This window comes from Aphis gossypii, chromosome 3 (assembly GCF_020184175.1).
Source record: "Aphis gossypii isolate Hap1 chromosome 3, ASM2018417v2, whole genome shotgun sequence".
In the NCBI taxonomy this organism is placed as follows: Eukaryota; Metazoa; Arthropoda; class Insecta; order Hemiptera; family Aphididae; genus Aphis; species Aphis gossypii.
This window is the reverse complement of record NC_065532.1, coordinates 51673894-51689044: the sequence shown is the minus strand read 5'-3', so window position 1 is coordinate 51689044 and position 15151 is coordinate 51673894. Positions and strand designations below refer to the sequence as shown.

Sequence of the window (15151 nt, the reverse complement as noted above, 5' to 3'; positions counted from 1 at the left end):
ATTTATTATTAAGATGCATACAAAGCATTCGGTTACCTATTGATAATATACCGCGGATAGCGTTTAAAAAGTCACAACCAACACTTTCATGTATCGAAATTGCCTAAGCATCACGCCGGTCAACGGATATATTATTATTAAAAAACATTTATTATAAATGATAAAAATTTAATTTTCGGCATTGTGCAAGCGATTTAAACTCTGAACTATACTGAAGTATTCGAATAACTAGGTATAATAATCGAAGTACACAACAGCCACGCATTCCTATATCATAATAATTATATAACTAGTCATAATAAATAAAAATGTTTGAGTCTCTCAAAATATTATATTTCTTTTTTGAAATATTGGGTAGAATAATTCAATATTTAGCTATATAAGACAATTTATGATTGTTAATGTTGCGTTTTAAAGTCACAAAATATTTATACGAAAAGTATTTACATTTTAATTATTGTTTCCAGTGAGTATAATGGTTTTTGGCTTAGTGGTCAGTCTGCGGTCGTTTGAGTATTCGTCTAAGTATGATCAAACCGTTTTTATATATTATATTACTGTAATACTGTACACGCAATGTGCGTATAGAAACTACGCACGTGTGTTCAAAGGTACCTACTAGCTATATTATACTTCTTTGTAGCTACGCGATGCGGAAAAACAAATACGCGATTCGTTCGTTGCAGCGCAACAGTCATATACTATATGATTATTTCTGATTTAATTTTCTATTTAACTATCACTGACTTTGTTACGCCTGTGCAAAAGTAATAAAGTCAGTTGCGCAATAATTATACTAATAACAAATCATTAATATGATGAATCATGAATAATCAACACCTATCGGTCAGTTGTAATTTACACGGTCAAGTGATAATAACAATGATAATAAAAATATGGATAAGATTGTCGGAGTAATATCTGTCTAAATATAACGTAGTGTATTTATTCATAAAATTCCATTAATAGTTTTTAGACGGGTGAATTTTATAATGTATAAACGGTGACTAATAAAAAAAAATTTTACAGGTTTTTAATGAATAAAGTTATATCCTGTATTATGTTTTATAATTATATTTTGTATTTCGATTTCACGCCATCTTATATTCGTACTCTAAACGACTAAAAAAATATTTGTACATTTTATTTTTTACTCATGCTCACCAAGAATTTTATCGAACCGACGTTACAACTCAGAGGTTCTCGTAAGAATTTCACGCACATTTTCAGTCGTGAATAATATAACAATAAAGGCGTGCCAAAGTCATATATGTGTTTTAAAAATTCAAATAGAACACAACAACGCGTTGTAAAACGTATGTACATGTATAAAATAAAAGCAATATAGGCATCATAATATCACGTAATATAATAGTTTGATCGTCAAACAAATCATCGAGACTAGGATGCGTATGATGTACACTTGGATATTAAAATACTCGCAATACTGTAAATACTAAATATAATATCATAATATTATACGTGTACCACTGTACGTGTATATCACTTGAAATAAAAAATATTCAGTCTGAGTAATTTTTAAAATTAACTTTTGGCCCGAGATAAAAATGTGTGATGAACTGTTGGTAATTCTGTATAATTATTACGAAATATTCAAAAACGAAATTCTCGATAAAAAATGTTTTTAGATGAATGATGACCGTTGTTGATATTCATGTTGAATTATGGTTTATCTAATTCGTTTACTTTCATGCATAAGTATTATTTGTATTAACATCACTAACAATTATTATTGGTCCTAAGCTTAATATAAGTTAATTTTATCAATTTAAATTAAATTATTATACGTATTTACTATGGTTGTAAATAACAATATGATATTTAATAATATAAAAATATAGAAACCATATTATGGCAAAAATAGAATACTAACGATTTTTAATATTTAATACGTATTATAAATATTTTGATTTGATTTTATTATCCTAGATAAGTTTGCATGAATGACAAAAATTGATTACGCAGTTCAACTTCAGTCAGCAAAATATAAAAATAATATTTAAGGTAAACAAATAAATAAAATTTGTATTACATTATAATGATATATTGTAGTATATATTTAAAATGTGACATTATTATTTTTTTTACCGTAGAGTATAATATAAATGGGTGTGTATTAAAAAATCGCAAACAAAATCAAATTTTTTTTTTTTTTGATAAATGTTTCACAGTCCAACGAATCGGAAAACCAATTTTCAACACGTATATGCACAAGGGTGTCATTGCTTTACGTCGTTCACTTGTCTGTTTATATGCTTTTTCATAATAAATATTCCACAAACCGTCGTCGTAACTCACTTATTTATTTTTCAACCATTATATTATGTATGCAATATATTCTGATACAACACCTCAATGTAAACAACCTAAATTAATTTAAATACGTAAATCGTATTTATATTGCTTAAGGCTGAACAAACATATGTTGTTTTTTTTTTTAAGTCCAATATGGTTAACAATTGTATATATTATTAATATTTCTAAATTATATAAATAATTCACGTATAAAACAGTTACAATAATAATACGTGAATCTTAGTGCTAAAAACAAAATAATAAATCAAGATTATCCATTATTCGTACTGTTTCATATTGCAGACATTTTATCGCGCATCGTTAAACCGATGTTTTCATAACACAAACAAAGAAAATTAATGCGCATAAATAAACATAATATATTAAGTCATGTTTGCGCGTAACTCTATGTGTGACGATGAATTTTTGCCAACACCTTAATCGGTCAGTAAAAACAATAAAGTATTATAATATAATATGTACTTATTATTTTATTTATAAATTACCCATTGCCCTCATTAAACCTACAAATGAAAATTCTTCGAAAACTGACGCTGAAGGTTAGCAGTACATCGTAGAATTACGAGCGCCAGAGAATATTATGAACTGCAATATCGGGGCGTGTCAAGCAGTGGTGACAATATTTGCCAATGGCAATAGTTGTTCGGAAATTGATGTATTTATGTCGTTTCGACAAAGAGAACACGAAATATACATTTTCCTTGCGGAACGAACAATATTTTTGTACATTCTACCGTGCAGTTGTTAATCGTACCATCACTAAATGAAAGCAATTTCGATAATGTGTTTGGAAGGATATGACTTAAAAAAAAATCCACCATTTTATTATTACTGCACTGAGTGACTTAAACGAAAAAGTTCATGTTGGATAGAAAAAAAATCTAGTTCAAGTAGCACGACGGCACGTAGCGTAGTGTTAGGATGATTCTAATAGCGATCACGAAAAATAAAGTGCAGCTAGAACGTCAAAAAGCGTATTGAACTTATATTATGTTATGTAGTAGTTTCGTGTGTATTACAGTGGCGTCGTTGACGTTATCAAACAGCCTGTCACGTACGTTTAATAAACTGCGCGGTAGAATAGAAAAAAAATATATATATAAATACAAATTGATGGGTCGTTTGTGTGAAGGTCTGTAGTGGACGCGGGTTTAATAAAACAACGACCGTGAAATGAGATCATTATATCAGACGAAAAAGCCCAACTAAAAGGACTCTTAATAATAAATATATTATGGCTGTATATAGTATAATATTATGATATTATTATTTATTGCGGGACTCTTCGATCCATGGTTGGTTCGCCGGTCACGTATTGGTATACGCACGTTATCATATTGATGATTTCTCATCGCGGTCTGCACTGCAGTTTCGTAATTTTTTCTACGCTGTTCGGTTTCAAATGCGTTCCGGTAGAATTGATAGCGAAAGATGGACCGATGAGAAAATCGGGAAGGAAATTTTATTAAAAAAAAAAAAAAAACAAAATCGCAATATACCCAATACTAACAACTACGATGCAGTGCGCTTGGTTATGCATATTTTACATTGGTGGGCTTGACGTTTTAATTAAAAATCCTCTGTACCTATAAGCTTGGCGTGTTTATATTATTGTATTCGCATAAGCCACGTGTACACGTCTCTGCCACTGTCGATCAGCGGGAAATGTGGGTGGTGGTGTGGGAAGGTGGAATATTAAGGACCCGGAGAGAGATTGTGGCCTAAGTCGGGTTTGCACCACAACCCTTTAACCACACACGCATACAAACACACTGCGCCTACCTCCACAACTTACCCTTCGAATTCGTTCCGAAAACAATAATAATATATATACGTACGTCCGGGTAGTGGCAGAGGAGGTGGCCTTTATGCAACGGCGCATGTGTGTTGGAACAGTCTTCTGATATGATAAACACACGTTAATCCCATTATGTTTTCTCAATGTATTCATAGTTGGTTGTATTATTTAAAATTATATATTATAATATGCACGTCGTTCTGACTTTTAATAATTAATAAGTTGTTGTGGGACAATTTGGTGCAACAATTACACAGCTGGTTATGACGCGCGCAGTCGTTGGTTCAAATTCCGGTATAGTGTAAAAAAAAAATACTACTCCCTTTTCCCCCGCCGTCATTCAGATTCAACCCTGCCATTGTCAGGCTCACTCCACTACAAATTAAAATAACTTCTTAAAGAAGAGAGTAATAGTGCGCTAGAAAAGTTTTACCCATATAATAATATATTGATTTGAAATTCATAATATAACAATATGGAATGACATACACAATTGTTCTGATGAAAATCAAAAGAATTAAGCTACTGTTATCTATCAGTTATGCAACTAAACAAATATATGATTTAAACAACATTCTAAAAAATGTTTTTTTTCTTCTAATGCAGTTATTCAAATTTTGATTTTTGGAATTTTCAAGTATACTTTAAGACCAAAATTTCCACACCTGATATTCGTAGTATAAAAACTTCAATTTTTCAAATGAGAATTATAATGTTCTGCTATAAATTAATTGCTGAATATATTTTCTTGAAAATTGTGATGTACCAAAATAAAAATTTTGAAATAAGATAGATTTGATTTATTTAATTTTGTGAACTAAAAATAAAAAACCCTGATGATGAGTTTAGTTCTACTAAACTTTAGAAGAAATATGGGTTATGATGATCAAATAATTTTAATCATAAATATTAATCTATCAATATTTATAATTTATAAAAATGGTTCTTGTATAAAGAATATTAGATTGAATATTATATCTAATTTAAATTTTTGCAGGTTCATTTTTAGCATTATTATCTGTATTTTATTTATTTTAATAACTGAGAATTAACTTGTTGACATTTTAAACTAAGTAAATAAAAATATTTAGAAAACATATTCGTTAAATAATTTACAATATTCACTTTAAGTCATATAAGAATCCCAAGAATTGAAAAACGGTTGTGATAATGGTAAAACACTTAAAATGGATATTATATCCATAGGTTAGTATGTATAGTTATTTATCTCACTGGGTGGTCAATATGAACGTTTATATTATAGAACGACATTGATTATCGTTAAAATATTATGTGGACTTTTGTGTTTGTGAAGGTTTTCAAAATCATAAATTTAATGAGCATCGTTCTATTATGTATCATTTTTATGTGCGACGTAATATTATATAGTTGCATCACAAAAGGTTATTGTTTCAGTTTTGAACATTTTTGGAAAGCTACTTGTTTAAAACTCTTCGTTAAAAGTATGGTGTGCATGTTTTATACTTATATACAAACAATTTTCATAAAAGTAATTTGAACATGGTATTATGTTGTTTACATTGTCATATACAATACATACATATTACATAGTATATTGTATTGTACAATAACTATATTCACTGCAGTGTCAATTGTATACACGTAAAATAAAATATTGACTTTTAATTATTAACTTGACTATGATGTACTATAGGTTTGGACTAAATTATTCAGCATTATTTCAGTTATAATGTAATTGTCGGGTATTTATCATAAGTTCAATAACATGTTAGCAGTTAAGAAAAAAAATAAATACTAAAATACAGTACACGGAAAGCCACTTAAAGTCATTTGTTAATCCATCTAATTGGTTTGAAATATTAAGAAAATAATTCAGATGTAGCTCGTTTAACGCAATTAAATGAACACTATGTATGTTATAGTGTAGTGAAGAGAAAAATAAATAAATATACATACACATAAATATTTTTCGAAGACATTTTAAAACCACAATATTATATTTTGTGCCTTTTAATTTTAGGTAGGTACTTACACTGTATTTGTTTGAAATCATTATTTTTATTGGGCAAATTGAAAAAAAAGACTGGCAAAATGTTTTCTATAATATTTTAAAAGTTTGTAAGTTATATCAAGTAAAACGAAACAAATGTCAAATTATTAAAAAATATAATTTTAATTTAATTTTATAGTATAAACATGAACTTGGTAATCCATTTCAGAACTTTGAAATACTGCAACTTTTTTTAATATCTGTAGGTATTTAATTTTAATTACGAATTTCGTTTTATTTAAACTTGTATCTATTTAAAATTAGCTATTACTTTTATAGAGAGTTCAATTCAATTTTAAACGAATACATTAAACATTTCCTAACGTTATTATATTATATGTGTGTTATACATGTATTTTTTTTTTTTATATTTGCACTGTATAATTTATGGAATTATATTATTTATCTGCAAAATATAAAATAGAGTAAGTAAAATAAATTGTCAGAGAAAATGAGGGCGGTGGTATTAAAAATGAAAAAGAAAAGACGAGTAATCGTCTGTTAAGAAATATCTCGACGGGTGAGAAGAAAACAACGTGCAATTTAAAAGCATGGTCATAATTAATATCGCGGACAAAATATACTTAGGACATATACCGATATGCTCATGTAATAACAACATATAGTGGACGTCGAATTATACTATAGTTGAAAGTTATTTTTGATGCAGAACTATTGTCAAACTTGAGTGGTACCTATTGGAAATCACGCATATTTGCTTATTTAAACGTCTTACCAGATAATACGTACGACATTTTATTGTATTAAACTTACAAACGTGAATGTTTGAACTAGACAATTATTGGTTTCTCGACCTCGGCTGTCAAATTACATAGGCACGCACGCACACGATCACTTATTCGCATACGCCAAAGGGAAATGTTCGCCGTAATTTTACCCCATTGTTTAAATGGGAATATTATGCAAGCCCCGGGAAACACTACAAGTTCGGTTGTTTCTTTTTTTGTAAAATATAAAATGCGACATACGTATTTGAAACTCATATAGATAGATTATTATTTATTACTAACGTTTACATCGATATATTATTATCTTCAACTGGGTACAATATATTATGTATTATAGGCGCTGGGAAATGAGTTAGAAACAAAACATTCAAATTGCTAATGAAATAATTATTTTATACGATCGGTTAACAAATGGAAATTTGTATGTTATTAAATGAGTTAATATACAAAATGGTTCATTAAACATGCTAAACCCGGCTCTTTTCCAATAATTCAGTTATTCTAAATTTAGTATTGGAACATAGTTTTTTAGTTACCTTTTTAACTTAGTGTACTACAATTATAGGTACGTATATGATAAAAAATAATGAATTTGAGAAGTGTAAGAGCTTTGTTAATTTTTAAACGTTAATAATTATTTAAATTAATATATCAATATATTTATGAATTATAAAAATGGTCAAAGTATAACAAAAACAATGTTCGATATTATATGTATAATATGTTTTATGTTTTTATAATATTACTTTTTAAGACCATTATCCTTAGTATAAACATTTTAATTACTGGAAAATTATTTGTTTGTATTTTGAATAAGTCACATTAAGAAAAATATTATCCACTAAATACTTTAAAGTGACTTAAGTGCTCTCATTTAAAAATTTCAAGTTTAGATAGCTTATATTATCTACTAAACAATACAAACAATCTCAATAATTTTAAAATATGGCCTTTAAGTATATTTAAAATTTTTAAAAATGAGAATTTGAATAAATTCATTAGTTAATGAAAACACGGGGATGAAAATGCTTGGTTAATAACATTGCATACATATAATATAATAAAGACAGTAGGCATAATACATTTTTTTTATCTCTAACTAGGCAATATTTGTTAGAAAATACAATACATTTTTATTTTTAAATTATTGAGAATATGCCTAGCTATTATTTAACTGTTATCCGTGATTTTAAATCTGCTTATATTATTTTGTTAAAAGTATCTAGTTTCAACAAGTTTAAAACACCCTCCTAAAAATTATAATTATTTTTCAAAATTTTATCGTCAACAAGGCTATTTATATGTACATATATGACCACATCACAAACTTTTAACAACCGACCGACCACTAAAACGAAAGAGCATTTCTAACTGTTTACACTGTTGATCGAACGTTAATTTGTTTATTTGTTTTTTAGCACACGTATTGATGAGTCAAAGATCGTGACCACCGTTGTTGGTATTGATAAATAAACAACGAGCCAATTCAATGGTGGCAAACGGTACGTGTCGTTTCGGTGCCAAAACGTTGTCAGCAAGTTTCTCAGAGGGGAAAAAATCACCCATCTTCGTGTTGAACCGGACATAGCTAGGTTATCTAAACAATCAATACGATTTTTATTTCCGAAATAAATATTATTTTTTCTTGTTGTTGCAAAATTGATTATTTATATAATATATAATCAGAATTTTAGAATGATAAACAAATTTCATTTGTTGACTCATATCATTAAAATATTAAGATATGTATCGTCCATTTGTTTCGAATATTGTAATAATAGAATATATACTATATACGTCATAAAATATACGAGTTGTAATCGCTTAATCGTTGAAAATCCTGTAGAGAACTACAACGTTTTTGGCCCATTGTTTTTACTTTATTATTAGGATTTCGTTATAAACAAAATACCTATTATCAATTCCGATCCATCGGTACAAATATTTGACGACAATAATTTATAAGTGGCTTCTTTACTTGATCGATTTTGAAATTAATAGCTATTTACCGGACAATTCGATGGTAGTTTAACGCTTGACCCACAGTGGCATCCTATTAAAAACTTCCAATACTACTTGATTCATTACGAAAATCTAATTTTTACACTGGCAGATCAAAATAAGGAATAAGAACACGACAAAGATTCACTCAAAGTTATTAGATCTCAGCAAAATTTGATTTTACTCATTTTTTTTAATTCACGGAGTTTTTGTGATGCAATATTATTGTTATTATTACGTCGTAATGCATTATCGCGATACACTGAATATTATGTGTATTTTATTCTGTGACGGATATATAAGCGATTTTTTTATAAAACATTTTACAAATTATTGTTGACATATGAATGATAATAATATTATTTTATTATAATTTTATTAGGTTAGAAAAGTTTTTTATTGTTATATAAAATTTTTCGTAGGACCAATGTTATATTAACAAATAAAATGTAATATTTTTTTTATTGAATATGCTACATCGAATGTTAATCGTTTCGTAAAAAGAAAAAATATAAATTTATTTGTATAAAAGTAAACATAAGATTTTTATTGTATCTAGAAATTAAATTTTTTATTCCATAACCGTTTCAACCGTTTTACATGATATTTAAATACTATTTAGTTATAAAGATGATAATAATAAGTATTATCCTATGACCTACTTTACATAACTTTTATAGGCATATACTTTTGTTTTTATGTTTATAAAAAAATGTTGCGATGAAAAAAAAGTGCGTGTTTTTTGAGTGAAACGAGGCATGCAAATAAGGATTATATGTGCTGTATTTGAATTTTATTTGCTGATATTTGATTATTCGAGTTTCTCCGAAACTAATATATATATAAATACACACATATACTATTTATATTGTGTGGTATTATAGGTCGTCTTAAGGATGTCTACGTTATAGTCTGATCGAATTATATCCTTTCAATTTACATAGCTATACTTACATTTATAATATAAATTATAATATATTATATTTTATGGTATTATATTTTGGCGTCGGGTTATCGTTAAAAATAAACACACACACATTCACACAGTGTTATGTGGATAGTATTGAAACGTTATGGAATTTAAATTACAGTAAAATTTGGGATGTTACTACGTAGACACTTATATTTTATTAAAGATTTTTAAATTATTTAAAAAAAAAATAAAAGTGCGGGGTTAAGCAATTTTTATATTCCGAAATAGCTAACCTCCGCTGAGGTTTTGCGGTGATGTTATGGTTACTATTTTTTTTCAGTCATCGTAATTATTAAACAGACAGCTGTAAATAATAATATTATAATGTTTGGTAATTAAATTTAAGGCAACCAAGAGTTATGATTATATATGACTGCTTACTGTATAGCAACTGTTGAATTTATACTATCGATTAATTAAATATATATTCGAGTTTATATAAAATATCAAAACAAACAAATAATATTAATTTGTGTAATTGAGGTAAATCATAATGTGTGAAAATAAAGTGATACAATTGAGTTTTGTGAAAAAACACACACATGCACATTAATTTTAACGTCGTTAACCCAAACTAACGGACAATTAAGTCGTATGTATATTATTTATTATTCGCTAGCAACAATAGTGTATAATGTGCTTATTGTTTTAAAGATAACGTTTTTGTATCCGTCAAGTAACTCTGGCTCCAGACACCGTAAATAATGGAGTTGTCGACTATATCCGAGTGCCTCAGTCCGAGTTGCTTCCGCTATAACGACTACCACCACGACCCCACCACAGCCACCATCATCAACACAAAACCCCGTCGTAACTGAAGTCGTCTACTGAAAAGGTCTAAAGGATCTTTAAAGAGTTTTAACCCTTTATCTCTATAGCTTATTTTATGTAGGTCAGTAAATCCTTTAACTGCAAACGGCGCGCATATACGACGACTTAGCGCTCGTACCAGTTTTCCGGAACCGCTTTACGATAACGTTTACATGGAGACGATTTTCAATTTGTCTGTCGGCGGTGCACGGTTTAACGGACGTACGATCGTAATAAGATTATTACTGTAATAATGCATGCATATATAGACGGCATTGCGGTGAATCAAATGCGGATAATCGAAGTACGTAAGATACAAAAAAAAAATCACAAAATATAAGCCACAAACGGACGGGTAAGAGATTGTCGTCGGATCGTGCGCGCGCCTGGTCATTTCTCATAAAATTGACTGACAAATGAGCCATCCGAATTGGTGGTCCATTATAATGTTATTAAATCAACGATAGGTAGCCCCTCTCTTATTCTAACTTATTCCGTTTATTTTACATAGGCTATCAGCTGTTTAATGGTTACAAACGACCTCTCGCAATCATCGAAAATATATTATGCTATACGACGCGACGTTTCGATGTTGTTCACGCCACCGTAAAATGTTCCCAAACTGATTTCGAACCGATCTATTTATGAGGGGCACTATAATATAATATCATTATCAATGATATTAAATAACAACTTTATCATAATCAGTTTAACCATTTTATAATGAATAAATACGCTAACAATTTATTATTGTGCTCTATTGTCTGTACGAAGTGTACGATATTATTTTTCGTTGAAAATTAATTATAGTACTACAATCCTTAGTGATTTTGAGACAATCAGTTTACAGAAACTTTGAATTTGAGTTTTCTCTATATTACATTACATTATATTTTAGTTACTTTAGAATAATACTATAATATTTAGCGTAGATCACTCAATAACATGACACATTGACATGATAAACGGGTGATTTGTGATACCTAATAACAGTTTTTAGGAGGGAATTAGATTTTAAAATATTATAGTACGCATTATAGATAATATGAAATATATTAATACATGTGATTTGTTTTATGTTTTTTTTTTTTTTTTTTTTAATACGATTTTTCTTGTTAAATTATAACTATTATACTTAGTATTTGATTTATATAACTTATATAATATTTACAAAAAAAAAAAAACACGATATTCATATTCAACTATAAAAGCTCATCGATTAAAATTTGAAAATATTATTTCAGTGGTTGATAAAATCATAACATAATAGATATAATTTTTATCCGATATTTCTAAACAAAATATTTTTTCAAAAATGATCTTATGCAAACATATAAAGCTTAATTGAAATTATAAAAGATATATTAAATAAAATCAAATAGAAATGAAGTTTTTTTATGATTTTATAAAAGCAAATTTATTTATTTTAAACGATAAAAAACTCTTTACCTGTTTTAAACTATCCAAAAGAAAAAAAAACAATTAAAATTTAACGAGCTTAATTAATTTACTTGAGATAGTAATTATGCAAAAGTAGTATACACAAAAACTGTATTGTGTAAATCATGTTACGTCTATAGGTGAGGAGAATGGTGTGATTAGTTAGACTGCAATTGTTTACATTTTTCAACGGTGGAATTAAAACTTAACAGAAACAAATCGTAGGAATCATTATTTTGCAAATTACCAAGTCCGATAAAAAAGACAACTATAATATAAGTCAACAATTATTGAAAGAATACACTGACATTTTATTTTTAATACTGTTATTTTTTATACTGTTATATTTTTAAAACACTATGTTTCATTTAAGTGTTTTTTAATTAATGTTAACAATAAGATGATGAACAAAAATTGAAAATAAAAAATTGCTTTCATTTTCATTGTTTCATTGAATATCTTTATTAAAATAAAAACAAATAAATGTTTTAATGCCCATCAAAATGAAACAAATCGGACCAAAGATGAAACAACGATAACAATTATTTACTATGAATATATAATATATATATATTTATATAAGTAGACTACAATCATTTATAAATAATATAATATATTAGTAAAATAATAACAAATTGTTTAAATATTATTGCATGCAATAATACTCACTCCCCAAATTTAATTTTTAGGTACTTAGTCAAATCATATCGTTTTCCAGAATTCGTTTAGTTTTGAATTATTAGATAAATTTAAATAGCTGCAATATTATACCATACTTTCGCGAAACGATCGTGGTTAGTTCAAACGTACAGAGATAATTACTTCAAAGCAAGCTACATAAACTGGATATTGAATGATTTATTTTGTATTTTAACATAAAATTATTAACTGGACTCGATACGGTAGCAGCAATAATGTAAAATAAAAATAAATAATGAAAATATATTTCAAAACACAGTTTCATTCTCGGAATAAATACGCGAAATCGTTGTGTTATATAGATGGCGCACTGATGTTCGAGTGCATAAGCCGGTGGGAATATTTAGTTGTTGAGGGGGTGTGAAAAAACACCGGCAAGACATCATATCATCATCATCATTATCATCATCGTCATCATTACATTTATTATCAATATTATTATTATTACGATTATTTATATAGCTGTAGCTGCGGATCAAATGAAGTGGCTCGTCGACATAAATTCTTTATAAATCGTAACATTATGCCACCCGCTACGATTGTTTCGTCGCACCAAGGTAGTCGTCGTTGACGTTTTTTTCCGGAGTGTTTAAACTGCTTTTACCCCAAAGTCGATTCATGGGAAATACCATCGTTAGTATGCACGCGATACTATAATAACTCGATATATTATATTATAGTGTATCACATTTTGTATTTTAATACGAGATGCGTATAACCCGATTCCATCCGAGAAAAAAATGAAAAAAAATATAAAATACGGTGTTATATAATAAGTGAATCTTGGTGTTAGAGTAACTATTTACTACATGTGCAAATAGACTTCACAGTTACTCACTTTGTTAGCTTATTTGATCAAAATAATGGTTCAAACTACTTTCTAAAATTGTCTGATATTTTTATAAAAAATTTAAAAATTGTTCTCAAAATTTAGCGGTCGAACAGTTTTGAGTGAGCAATAGCTTTAGACAAACTTTTATATAAATTATATTAATTTCACTCTTATTTCTGTAATCAACGTCAATATATTTTATGCTATGAACAAAAACATATTCTATTTTTGTGAATCAAAACAAGATTTGTGTATAAGCTACCCTATAGAAACCTATAGGGGTTAGACAATTAAGCTATGAGTACTCTCCCCAAATCTAAAGCAATATTCGAGCCAATTGGTTCGATAATTTTCAAGCTTATAAAATATGATAAATATGTATTAATTTATATACATAGATAAAAATATATAATTCAAAAAATGGATTTCATAAGCTGTGTATATTACCACTGCACCGGTGTTCTTATAATAATGTTTTTTTATTTTTCTGTATACCACCGATAATCGATAACATTTTTATTTTCATGTATCAGTTATTTACCATAAAATGGAGATTATTCTAAGTTTATATGAATATTAAGTGAATTTCTTACCTGAGCTCTAGCTTGCTCGCCGATTAATATCACGTCTCTAGTGGCGTCGTGTAATGGTATGTCCGAAATGAACAGGCTTCTACTGGTCAGACTGTCCAGTCCGTCTAGCAGTGGGGAACCGACGTACAATAACGATCCGGATTCGTTACACAAAACCATTTGTCCTTTGAACTCCAATCCCTATGTTTACATTGAAAAAAAAATCTTTAATATACACTATGGATTACTTTAAAGTTTTTTTTTTATTATTATTAAAACTATTGAAAAAGCAGATTTTTCAAGGTAAATTTAAAGTTAAACTATAGCTCATTCGTCAATAAATCCGTTTAGAAATACTATTACTACTGTTTTGTGTAAGAGATGACTAGAAATTTGTATTCGTAAATATAAAATGTTTTTGCTTATATAGTGATAAGAACTGTATACATAATAATATAGGATATATATATCACGTTGGTTAACGATTTGGATGTGCGTTCGTGAATACGTAATATTTTTTTCCGCATCGATATAATAATATAATATATAATAACATACAAGTGAAATATTTTCACTACCTATATACGTTTACGTATGAGATTTTCGTTTTCAAGAAGAGACACGTGTGCACATATTTGGTCAATATTGCAAACAATGTAGCTCAAGAAAATTATATACATAAATACATAGATGTTGCACCTACATAATATTTTATTACGAAAACCGTCGCCGCCGTTTGAGTGCATGCGAAATATACGAGTATATACTAAACCGTAATAGGGTATTATGTTGTTATTTTTTATTCCCCTCTTATCTTCTGCCTCTAGGCCAATATGATCGGCGCCTACCACAACGAATATCATGCGTCATGTCATCACACGGCCGATCTTGTTTAAATAATAACGATC

At 28.2% G+C, this 15151-nt stretch overlaps 1 protein-coding gene across 2 annotated transcripts in view; it reads right to left on the bottom strand.

Annotated features, from left to right (window-relative positions):
* LOC114119225 (head-specific guanylate cyclase) overlaps positions 1 to 15151 on the bottom strand; it is a 243658-nt gene that overhangs the window by 85003 nt on the left and 143504 nt on the right. For both annotated transcript variants that reach the window (XM_027980726.2, XM_050202563.1), the window contains exon 9: positions 14265 to 14444. In XM_027980726.2, coding sequence (XP_027836527.2) covers positions 14265 to 14444 — 180 coding nt within the window. The remainder of the gene's footprint in view (positions 1 to 14264; positions 14445 to 15151) is intronic.